The sequence below is a fragment of the Sycon ciliatum genome, chromosome 2 (genome assembly GCF_964019385.1).
Source record: "Sycon ciliatum chromosome 2, ocSycCili1.1, whole genome shotgun sequence".
In the NCBI taxonomy this organism is placed as follows: Eukaryota; Metazoa; Porifera; class Calcarea; order Leucosolenida; family Sycettidae; genus Sycon; species Sycon ciliatum.
The window spans coordinates 28977128-28988215 of NC_088644.1; the positions used below are offsets into that span (position 1 = coordinate 28977128).

At 48.1% G+C, this 11088-nt stretch overlaps 2 protein-coding genes across 2 annotated transcripts; one reads left to right on the forward strand and one right to left on the reverse strand.

The window, feature by feature from the left end:
* Positions 1-4582, reverse strand: LOC135809582 (homeobox protein HOX3-like). The gene is made up of 2 exons (XM_065322960.1): positions 3847-4582; positions 1-1945 (listed from the first exon to the last, which is right to left on the reverse strand). Exons 1-2 carry the CDS (start codon positions 4250-4252, stop codon positions 1047-1049), a joined length of 1305 nt encoding a protein of 434 aa, XP_065179032.1. The 5' UTR covers positions 4253-4582; the 3' UTR covers positions 1-1046.
* Positions 4583-10275: 5693 nt separating this feature from the next.
* LOC135810484 (uncharacterized) lies at positions 10276-10938 on the forward strand. The gene has a single exon (XM_065323974.1). The coding sequence runs from the start codon at positions 10276-10278 to the stop codon at positions 10936-10938; it is 663 nt and encodes a 220-aa protein (XP_065180046.1).
* Positions 10939-11088: the final 150 nt, after the last annotated feature.

An 11088-nucleotide genomic window follows, 5' to 3' on the forward strand; every position in this document is an offset into this window, starting at 1 on the left:
CGAAGTTACTTGCCCTTTAATAATAGATCGGAGTGATCATTCGAGAATTTAATTCCGTCTCTTCACAAAAAGTGTAATCAATTTGAACATACATGTAAAGACCTGAAACAAACGTTGGCAAGAGAACACTTCTTGCAGGAATTTACAGACTACGGAATATAGAACATGGCATGAGTACATGAGCAATATCAACATCACCATGTTCAACAGATAGAAACTCACAGGATAGATAAAGCCACGAGCACACACGACAAATGTATCAAACTTCTAAGAACGTAACTACGGAGTGTGTTCTAAGAACGTAACTACGGAGTGTGGTATGCTAAGTAATAATACTAAGTAGCCAACACAACAGTGACCTGATGGAGAGACTGACTGACATGTGTCGTGAGCACTAATACACTAACACACGTAACTACGTCAGATGATGATACGATACGTCAGATGATGATACGATCGTAAACTGTATACATGTAGATTATACACACTGACAACTTACTTGGACCGGGACACTGCAACATAGTAACTGTATTGGTACAGACGTTGTTTCTCAATTACAATAATACATGATTGTACTCTCAATTTGACACAGTCCACAATGTTGGTTCAACATCCAACAATATAACTTGAACATGCATCCATAGTTCATAGAAAAGGAAAACTCGGCCACAACAAAATAAAAGATTTGTGACCATTCCATCAAGTCTTTCTTCAAGGGTTTGCCTCGGACACAGGACACACATGATACGGGCTACACGCTGGCTAGACGCTACACAGGTGACTGCAGCCATGGTACTTGTGCTCCCGTACTGTAGCCTTTGAAATGTATCGGCTCTCGCCATCACTCAGATAGTGGTTGGGATCAGGTGCAAATACCGATTATATACCCATGGGTCTTGAGATCCCTGACACTGTGTGGTCCTGGTATCGCAAAGAATTATACACGCATCTATCAGCTGCAGTCTGTATACAGTTCTACACTCAGCACACACACACACCAGACACCAGACACCACACACCATGTACCATGGGTCTACTGCCGTTTACTATTGGGTTTGCGGACCTGTGTACACTCCTTGCTGGTTGGTGCTGAGTGGTGGTCGGGCAACAGTGGTATTCTGCGGTGTGAAGTGCATAATGGGAGCTGCCGGCGGTGGTGGGCCCTGCGCTGCCTGGTGCTGCTGGTGCGGGTGTGTGGCTCCGCTCATGCATGGTGGTCCCTGTGCACCTGGCGGTGGTGGTGGTGGTGGGTAGTTGTAGCCCATGTGAGGCTGACCGTAGTTGTACGGGGCCATCGCGCCCACCGGGGTGGGTGGCCCGGGCGGCATGCTGACGCTGTAGCCTGCTGGCTGCTGACTCCGGGCGGGCGCCCACGGGTCTTGAGACCCCTGGTATTGTATTGCGGCGGGGTGGCCCTGATTGGTGCCCGATGCCGGCTGGCCGTACATTTGAAAGGCAGGTCGGGGATGACTTGGTAACGAGGTTGGTGTGCCGGGTGGTGGGTATGCCAGGTGAGTTGTGGACAGATACGATGTCAAGCCGGGCGTTGGCAACTGATGGTGCGCTTGCGGATTGTACATTGGAGTGGGTGGACCGGCGAGCATGGTAGTGGAGCCATGCTGCGACATTGGGCCCTGGTACGCGGCATTAGGCTGCGGGTAGAGTGGATACGAGCCAGGTGGCATCATGCCCGGATGCTGCATGTGCGGGTCAAACATGCCGCTGCCCCTGTGCTCCTGAATGAACCGCTTCTCCTTGTAGCGCCGATTCTGAAACCAGATTTTTACCTGAGCGTTGCGCAGGCCAAGCTGCTGGGCGAGCTTCTCTCGCTCCTGTGGTGAGATGTACTTCTTCAGCTTGAAGGCATTCTCCAGTACGGCTGTCATGTTTCTGGAGAATAGTGTCCGCCGTCGCCTGGAGGACTCACTCTCACTGCAGGCGTCATCTATAGTGCAGGCATGGACAAACATAAACACATAATTATATGTACACAGCGTTCCAGTCAGTCATTGCTTGCAAATTAGGCATGGTGGTGCAGTAGATGATAGGCATGATGATGTTACACAATACAGTAGTGTGTACTGTGCTCATTGTATACACACACGTGCACATGATTGTACATGTTATTGGGTGACAGCATGTGACACGGTGGAGACCATCGTGTTCGGAAACAGTGACGTCACTACAACCATCCACGGTTGGTAGATCTGTACTATACTCTATAGCTCCGATCTTGACGAGCATCTGAACCGTATGGGTGTTAGACCCGGTTCTGACCCTCTATACTCTAATACCATGATTGTGGCTGCTGTTCATAGAGACATTTTATGATATTTTCAATTCTATTATGTGCATGTAGCTTCATATGGTCGCAGCTCATACCGGCTTACTGAGCTCTTGACACATTCCGTGGTCAATCTTTTGAAATCCCAACACTCCTTTGCGGGACATACATGTACATGTACATGTACACGTGACTTCAGCGGATGAAGTACGTGCAATGAGAGACCAGTTCCGTAGCATGCACTACAACCAACTCTTGCCGTCTTGGTCTCTTGCCACAACACATTTCCACCAGGGACTGATGAATTGGACTTCCCTGATTCAACTGTTACACGTTGAACCTGATCTGCTATGTAGTATCTCCCTAGGCCCTGGTATGCATAAAAAAGCTGAGTGCGCGTCTAGGAACTTATAAAGCGTTTTTTGTCTACACAACCCCTTCCGTTTTCAAAGTCCTCGAGACTGGACTTTGGTCCTGGTACTGGTACCCTTTGTGGCTAAATCATCGTGTTGTGCAGTTTATCTTCCATTGCTCCACTGTTATCATTGGTTATCTTCCCCTGCCTGATTCTGCTGTATAGACTGACTACAAGTACAAGTACAAGACCCTGTGTTTGGGACCCGGCCTTGCGAATATCTGCGAATATCGGGAAAAGGCAGCGGACATGTGATGGTATCGATTGGCAAACATACCACGCCAGCGCATTCCCAGGATCCAGATCAATGCAGGTGAAGTCTGTGGCGAATGCCATAGACTCAGATAATGTGTGCAATGCTCGGCACGTGTACATTGTACGCGTGGGTGTATTGCGTTCGCAGGCTTCTGCTGTGACACGAAACGATCGATGAGCGCCCGCCCCGGGATTGCTATCGGGCGCCAGATTGCGCGAGGGCAGCAGATAGACCAGGGCGAACGGAAGTACGTTCTTGCACAGACAGCAAATGGACACAGACGGAATAGTTTGCGTTCTGGAAACAAGTCAGTTATCGTATGTGATCTAACTAGGGCCTTTGGCGTCCATCGATCACCATTCCAGCAACTCTACAGAGGTGCGAGCTAGGTTCTGCGCAACTAACACAACCACTACCACTAGAACTACGCCTAGCGCCACTACTGACACCTCGTTTTTTTCTTCCTTTTCTCTGACACCTCTGATTACATTGTATTTCCTTGGACTGCATTGCATCATCTGCCTCGGATCTTCCGCCTCGGATACTTTGCCTTAGATCTTCTGCCTTGGATCTTCCAATGAACGACGTCCTTAAAAACTACTAATGGCACCAATAACATAGCCGGGCGAAACCAGGCCTGCATCATCAACAATACATGTGTACTCCTGATATACCAAGTGTGCATTATCAACGCACACATTACACTATGCACATGTACATGTAGATCGCTTAGCTTAAATTAGAGCTACAAGAACCCTTCTACACGGTCAAAGCGATAGACGTCTAGACCACGGCTGGCCATTATTTTACGTATTTTGTATGGAGAATAACATTTTTATCATGCACTGAGCTATGAGGCCGTGCTAGTGATAACGAGCCACTTCCGCTTACCAGCAGGGTGGCTTCCTGCGTCGACGTCGGACACGCTGATGTTCGTGTGTTCGTCTGCGGGCTTTTGCTGTACGTTTGGGAGTGCTTGAACGGCGGAGCTAGGGTCGCTGGCAGTATTGTTACTGGCCGTCGAGACGAGTCTATTGTGCGGCAAGCCGTTCTGCTTACCACCTCCCTTCAGGCCATGGTGGTGCTGGATTGGCGGAGTGTCTCTTTGCTGCAGTTCTTGCTGCTGCTGTTGCTGCTGCTGGTGATGATGGTGGTGGCGATGGACAGCTTGACCCAGCTGATGGCAGACCTCTTCCTTGGCGCTGATGGACGGATGCATTAGTGGATTCTCGATGGTGTCCGTCGGCGTCGGATGAGACGCTCTTAGGATATTCTGCATACTGAAACTGTTTTCCATATCCTGTTTCTGATTGCCACTAACGGTTTCGACCCGTCACTCAATTGCTTCTACTTTGCTGAAGTGACACAGAGCGCTATGATCCCCTTCTTCTTCAAGCACTCGAGCGGAATACGGAGTGTATCCATCGGTAGGACAATAACAAGGCAATGTGCAAGCCATCTAGAGTATCTGACAGAGCTGACTTGCGAGATTTATCGCAATTTGTTCGCGACCGGCTCGATAGCAGATAACAAGTGAGTGCGCGGGCAGTGCTGGTAGCAGCGAGTGCACTTGCACCTCCGCGGTTCGCCTCGCTGAGCTTCCGACAGGTCCTCAGTGCTCGGGCTTTCGTTTCGACCAACTGGAAATGGCTAGTAGACCTAGAGACCTACGTGCTGCGCGTCTCTCTGCTCCCCCCACTCAGTGCTGCATTAGGATTGTGGCTTTGGTTTCAGCGTTCTGGCTTCGCTACGGTCATGATTTTTTAAGTGATCGGCATTAGCTTCGCACATGCTGCGTGCGGACTACGCTTTTCCCACCAACTGAGAGTAGCACATTAATTTTATCCAACGACGTAATGTGACAATGGCTCTAAACCAAAGCGAGAGATCAGTGTCGACACTCAGCGCACTGCCAACACCACACACAGTGACACATAGAGTGTCGTTCATTTTTAAAACATTTTAGTAGTGGAGATGCTCTGTGTATTCGAGTAGTGTGGCAACTAAAGTAAGTACTAGTGCAGTGGGGATACGTGACTACACCAGTTCAAGAATGATGCATGGTGTTTCTGACCAGTTTTCTGTAACGACGTGGAACAATGATTGTGTTCTCGGCTGGCATCGGGGTCTGTGTTTGTATGCAGCATGCAACAAGCTCCAGCAGCATCATTGCCTTGGGTTAGCATAGTATGGGTGTTACCAATTCTGAGTTGAGTTCACCCATTGAACATGACCCAACACGCCTTTCCTTACTTACTAATACTACGGTCCAACACTGTGTGACGCCTACTATGCACAATACGATACTGAAGATACGTCATAGTACATTGACACAAACTACATTGTAATTATTATTTTGAAAGGACCCTATTACTCAAAGGAACATGCATGATTGCAGTGCAGGCGAGTAAAAGTCGACCTCAAGAATAAAGTAGTCACGCCTTCCAGTGCATAGATCAGAGGTATTGGTGTTCGTACAACCGGCGGTATTTATTCACGGGGCTGGATTTTATTGGCCAGAACTAACATCACAATTCACATAATCATTGTACATGTAGCAAGGTCGGGCAGCTCAGCAGGGATGGATGTACATGATTGGACATAACTGTATCCACACATTAGTTCGCAAACTGTTAGTGTTACATTGTACAATGACTGTACGTATATGTACGCTAAGTACTCATACCATACTACATTGTACATAGTATGACGGTATTGGATCTTCTCCACTTGTATTTGTTGTAATTACTTAATACTTAAAAATTATGCCTAGGACCGTGAGTAGCACTTGCCATGAGGGGGGGGGGGGGGGGAGGAGGAGTGGAGAAATATCCCTGTTGTGGATGATACGTAACATAAAATGATTGCACAATCGTCCTGTAACTGCATTGCGATGTGTGTAGATGTTGGGAAGATCTTGGAGGTGTCAAGTAATTTAGTTATCACAAGATTGATGTGTGTGTGCTTGTGTTGGAAAGCACTGGGCAACAGGAACAGCAAATAATTGATATGATCGCCTGATGGGATGGTGATTATTTAACCTGCTATTCGACAAGCTGTTTGCAGACTCTATTGTGGAGCGGAGGGAGAGAGAGAGAGAGAGAGAGAGAGAGATTCCGCTGATAGATACACGCCTTGCACGAGTGCACATGATCGGGGCAGCAGACCCTAGACTTCATGCGCTTGTGAAGGATAACATGAACAGGCAAGTGCCGTGCGCAGTACAGAACACAGAACACCACATGAATTTGAACACGGGACTTGAGTCACCAAGGGAGACCAAGGCAGGGCCGTTCCACCGGGTCGACCACTGGAATCGTTACCCACAGCCGTGTATGCAGTGGGCCACGGCTAGGAGACGGAGATAGCAGAGTTGAGTTATAACGAGCCAGCCAAAGAGCATCCAATCATGTACATTGTACGAGAGACTGAGCAAAAGCTCTCAACCTCTCACCTGACCTACACGACATGGCTGTTGTTGTCACCAGCTCACCATTATACCCTCGATTATGAGGATAGTGTTGAACACATGTAAATATTTGCCCAGTCCTGTTACAACACGTTGCATTCACCCAGGACAGGTCCAGAGCATCTCTAAGCCGTACATTCTCATTGAATACTACTGCAGGTTCTTTGTTGCTTATTCGCAGCGCCGTTGATGTACATGTACATGTACATGACTATTGTACTTCCACTCTCTCTAGACGTGGTAGAACAATAGACAAAGAACATCACCTGTTGTGAGGTCACGCCTGGCGGTTCCGGTCGCGTCCACTGCGTACAATACTCAATACTACGTGCAATACTCAATAGTCAATACCAAGACAGGTCCATGCAGTGCAGTAGGATCTCTAAGACTCTAGGTGTCGTCAGTGTCGTGTGTGCTTGTGGTGTACTTGTGCTAACAATGCTATGGGCAGTATGGCTAAGGCCGTCAAGACCTATCACACAGAAGCAGGTTGATAACAATAATAATATTGTAATCGATTTGGGGTTCGTGTGTGTGTGTGTGTGTGTGTGTGTGTGTGTGTGTGTGTGTGTGTGTGTGTGTGTGCGCGTGCGCCAGCCTTTACGCTTTCTGAGTCTTTGAAGACGACAATTCGGTCTGGCTACAGACAAGGGAGGGAGACAGACACCGATTTCCTGGTCGTAGCCATAGGAAGCCCTCTCGTACAGAATACACAACTTACTAAGCACTCCTAGGTGCGTGTGCGTGAGACTCGCGAGCAACTATCCCAGCCATAATCACAAGAACGTATCTTTGGTGTATACCATGTCACTCCTCCTATTGGTAAGGGCTTAGACAACCGATGCTAATCCTTAGTGAAACCTCACAGCGAAGTATCCGTGCTATGCATGTCGTCATCGGTGCTGATCAAAACCGATCTTGCCTGCGATAGACGCCTGTACTACAGCCTGTAGATCTGGAGTGGGAGGTACACTGTGCACTTAGGTACCGGAGCCGATGCGCCCAGTCACAGTGTAGTGTGCTGAGAATGTTGCACATGGCGGAGGCACAGCGTAGTACTAGATAGAATACAGCATGTCTGTGTGGAACAAGGCTAGGTCGTTTCAGCTCTGTGCAATTACTTTTAAAAACGTCTTTAGTTTAGGCAACTACTCCTCTACAAGTACAAGCCTTCTAAAAGCATCGTTCAGGAACGGTGTTGACAAACTCAGTGTAACACTCAGTACTACCGGTATACTGGGAAGCACATGTAGTAGCATTTACACACACTTGAGAGGACTATCAAAAGCGTTTCTGCTGTAACTCTGAGTTTCACGGTCTTGGCCGATCAACAGACAGCAACTAGTACTAGTGTAGTAGCATTTAAAGAGCACTCGGGCGCATTCCATCCTTGGCCACACACTGAAGTTCTTCAGTTCTCCACATGTTCGCCCAGGAGAGTATCATCAGGGAAATGGTTATTCTCGTGAGCTAAACGAACAATAATTATCGCTACAAAACCATGACAATGTAACAAGGATGTCATTTCTGTGCTAAGAACTGACAAATGTTTTAGATGTTTTAGATTCGTTTCAGTTCACTTTCAGGACATGTCTCATACAAAGCCTTACCTAGTACCTGCACTATCTCACCAAAGGTGACAGAACTACATGTACATGTACGTGTCTTCCACAAAAGGAAGTCACACTATCTAACAATGGAGTGTCTCGGTTTGCACTATCTCACGTCAGTCGGTGAAGAGTCAACAGGAAGTGCACGTCACAGCTTGTGCGAACGTATTGTTAGTTTCATTTTTTTCACACGGCGAGGAGACAATAATTTGATAACCGCAATCAATAAAACTAGCAGAGCCGACATTTGTGTACTTTATTCATGCAATGTAAAAACGGTGGAGACGATGTGCAATAAAACGATGAAAATATGAAGAAATGGTGTAGGGAAAAAAATATGACTCGGAGAGCAGTGATGGGAGTGATGGTGAGAATGCCGGTGAGAGTGTTAGTGTTGTGCGTAGGTTTCGTGGTAGCAAGTCTTCAGTGTACAATCATCTGCTAGCTAGTCCTGATTGTTGCAATTCGTATTCCGACTCTTCGTTCACTGTATTGTGCCGTGGTCGTCATGGTTATGGACCACAGTTAAAAGTGTTGGAAGCTATCTATCAGCGTCTGTATAAGCCTAATTTGTGTGTACAGAAAGATAGTATAATTGGGTTGAAATTGTTCAAGTAACGTGTCGTGTTTAGTGCGGCCAAGCTTGGCCGTTAACCCTTTAGAGTTTCACACATACATGAACCGGTCGAAAACGACCGGTTCGACTGACGTACTTAGAACTATGCGGGATGCGTACTCGCTGGTGCTACGAAGCTGCCGCTATGGCCAAGTCTGCCTGACACCTCCGCGTTCCGCTTGAGTGCACACATGGCATGGGTTTACATTTGATTTTTTTTTGTACTGGGCCACAGGAAGTGTTCGAAAGCTTCCGCCATGGCGCACAAGAATTTATCTGTTGACGAAGCGCTTGCCGCTGTGTTTTCTCATTCTGGATCCGCCGCGCACGATGAAGACTCTGATGGCGAGTCGTCAGGTGGCCTGCCATCAAGCGAAGAGTCAGAGCTAGACGATGCTCTCATCTACGACCATCCAGTTGAAGATTTGGTCTCTGACGGCAGCGCTGATGATGGCGAAGAAGAAGCTTCAGAAGAACCGCTTTCAGCTGGCTTGTCACGCTCCTCAGCTGACTCGAGTGACACATCAGCTGATTCCAGTGAAGAGGACGAGGCGCGCCCGCGACGCGAGAGCAGAGCTCCCACACGGCAGAGAGGACAAACTCGAGCTCCGTGTGCTCCTCGTGGCGGAGTTGGCGGAGTTCGCGCTGCAGGCGGCGGACGTGGAAGAGTTGTGCGCGGAGGTGCCGCAACCGCTCCTGTGCAGGGCGAAGACAATGTCGGCGACTGGGATAGTGATGATGAGTGTCCTGACCAGCCTGAGTTTCGTCCTGCCCGTGAACCTGGCTGCCATTTCCCAGCTGATTTTGCGCCTGTGAAGGAGTTGGATTTCTTTCAACTTTTTTTCACACTTGGCATCGTTCAAGCTATTGTGGAGTTTACTAATGATAATGCTGGTATCCACATCCTGGAAAAACCATCCTATCAAGATGACCATGGCGCTTGGAAGCCCACGGACACAGCGGAAATTTATGCTCTACTTGGCCTGACAATTTACATGGGTATTGCTCGACTGCCACATCTATCTCACTACTGGAGCACATCTACTCTCTTTCATGGGCTGTGGGCACGGCATATGATCCCGACCTTTATTCGCTACAAAGCTCTGCTGTGTTTCCTCCACATTGTCGACCCTACTACTGAGGATGCGGCTGACAAGCTACGGAAAGTCCGCTTGGTGAATGATCATTTCTAGCAGAAGTGCCGGGAACTTTTTCAGCCTTTCCAAAGTATTGCGATCGATGAACGGATGGTCAAGTCAAAAGCACGCTTCGCATTCAAGCAGTACATCTCAAACAAGCCTGTTCGCTTTGGATTCAAAGTGTTTGCCCTTTGCGACAGTGCCCTGCACTATCTTTATAACTTCAAAATCTACACTGGCCGTGAACATGCCGGCCAAGTGGAGCATGGCTTGGCACATAATATTGTTACAGAACTCCTTCAACCTCTGTCCGGCCAGGGATATAAGTTATACACTGACAATTTCTACACTTCTCCTCACCTGTTCTCTGACCTCTTTGAAAATCACAAAACTGCTGCTGCTGGAACCTGTCAGGTCAATCGACGGGGCTTCCCTGCTGTCCTCAAAAATACGAAAACGTTTCAGCGTAGAGCTGAAAGAGGGAAAATGCGGTTTGTACGCGGTGGAGACCTCCTTCACCTACAATGGATGGACAAACGTCCGGTGACAGTCATATCCACTATGCACAGCGCTGCTGACTATGTCAATGTTACAAGGAAGGTGAAAGAAAATAACATCTTGCGTGACCTGGAATTGAAGAAGCCAAAATTGATACATGACTACAATTTCGCTATGGGTGGAGTGGACCTGTTCGACCAGCACGTAGCGACGTACAGGGTGCTGCGGAAAACACGCAAGTACTGGAAGACTCTGTTTTTTGACTTTGTGGATGTAGCTGTGGTGAATTCATGGGTTCTCTTTCAGCAGTGGGTGGCTAAAAACCCAGGCGTCATCAAAATGCCGAAGGATTACAGTCAGCTTGACTATCGTCTTGCAGTTATCCGGCAGCTTGTGAACATCACTGACAAGACCAAGGTGCCCCTTCGAAAGCCTGGACCATCGACCAGCACGGCCAAGTCTCCGAAGAAGCACCATGGCATTGTCAGCACTGGTAAAAGGCGGGATTGCTCATACTGCCGAGATGCTGGAAGGAAAAGCGTGAAGAGTGTTTATGCCTGTTCCGTCTGCACAAATCGGAAAGGCAATCCGAAGCACTACTGCATCAAGAAGAAGCAGAATTGCTTCCAGGCCCACCTGGACGACCTGTAGATTGTGCAGAGTGCATCAGAGAGTAGAACAAACGGATTATCCCCATCAGGCTAACCAGAAGTTGACTGAGATAGTCAGAATACCGCATTTTTTGCTATCATCAAAATTCATTTGATTGGCATTCCATACATAATCGCTCTTTTTCAGTGC

Excerpts from the sequence above, each read along its gene's own strand:
- LOC135809582 (XM_065322960.1), bottom strand. The coding sequence starts at position 4,252 with ATGGAAAACAGTTTCAGTATGCAGAATATCCTAAGAGCGTCTCATCCG. Across the intron at positions 1,946-3,846 it reads CGCAGGAAGCCACCCTGCTG|ATGACGCCTGCAGTGAGAGT; the intron begins GTAAGCGGAAGT and ends CCTGCACTATAG.
- LOC135810484 (XM_065323974.1), top strand. The coding sequence starts at position 10,276 with ATGCGGTTTGTACGCGGTGGAGACCTCCTTCACCTACAATGGATGGAC.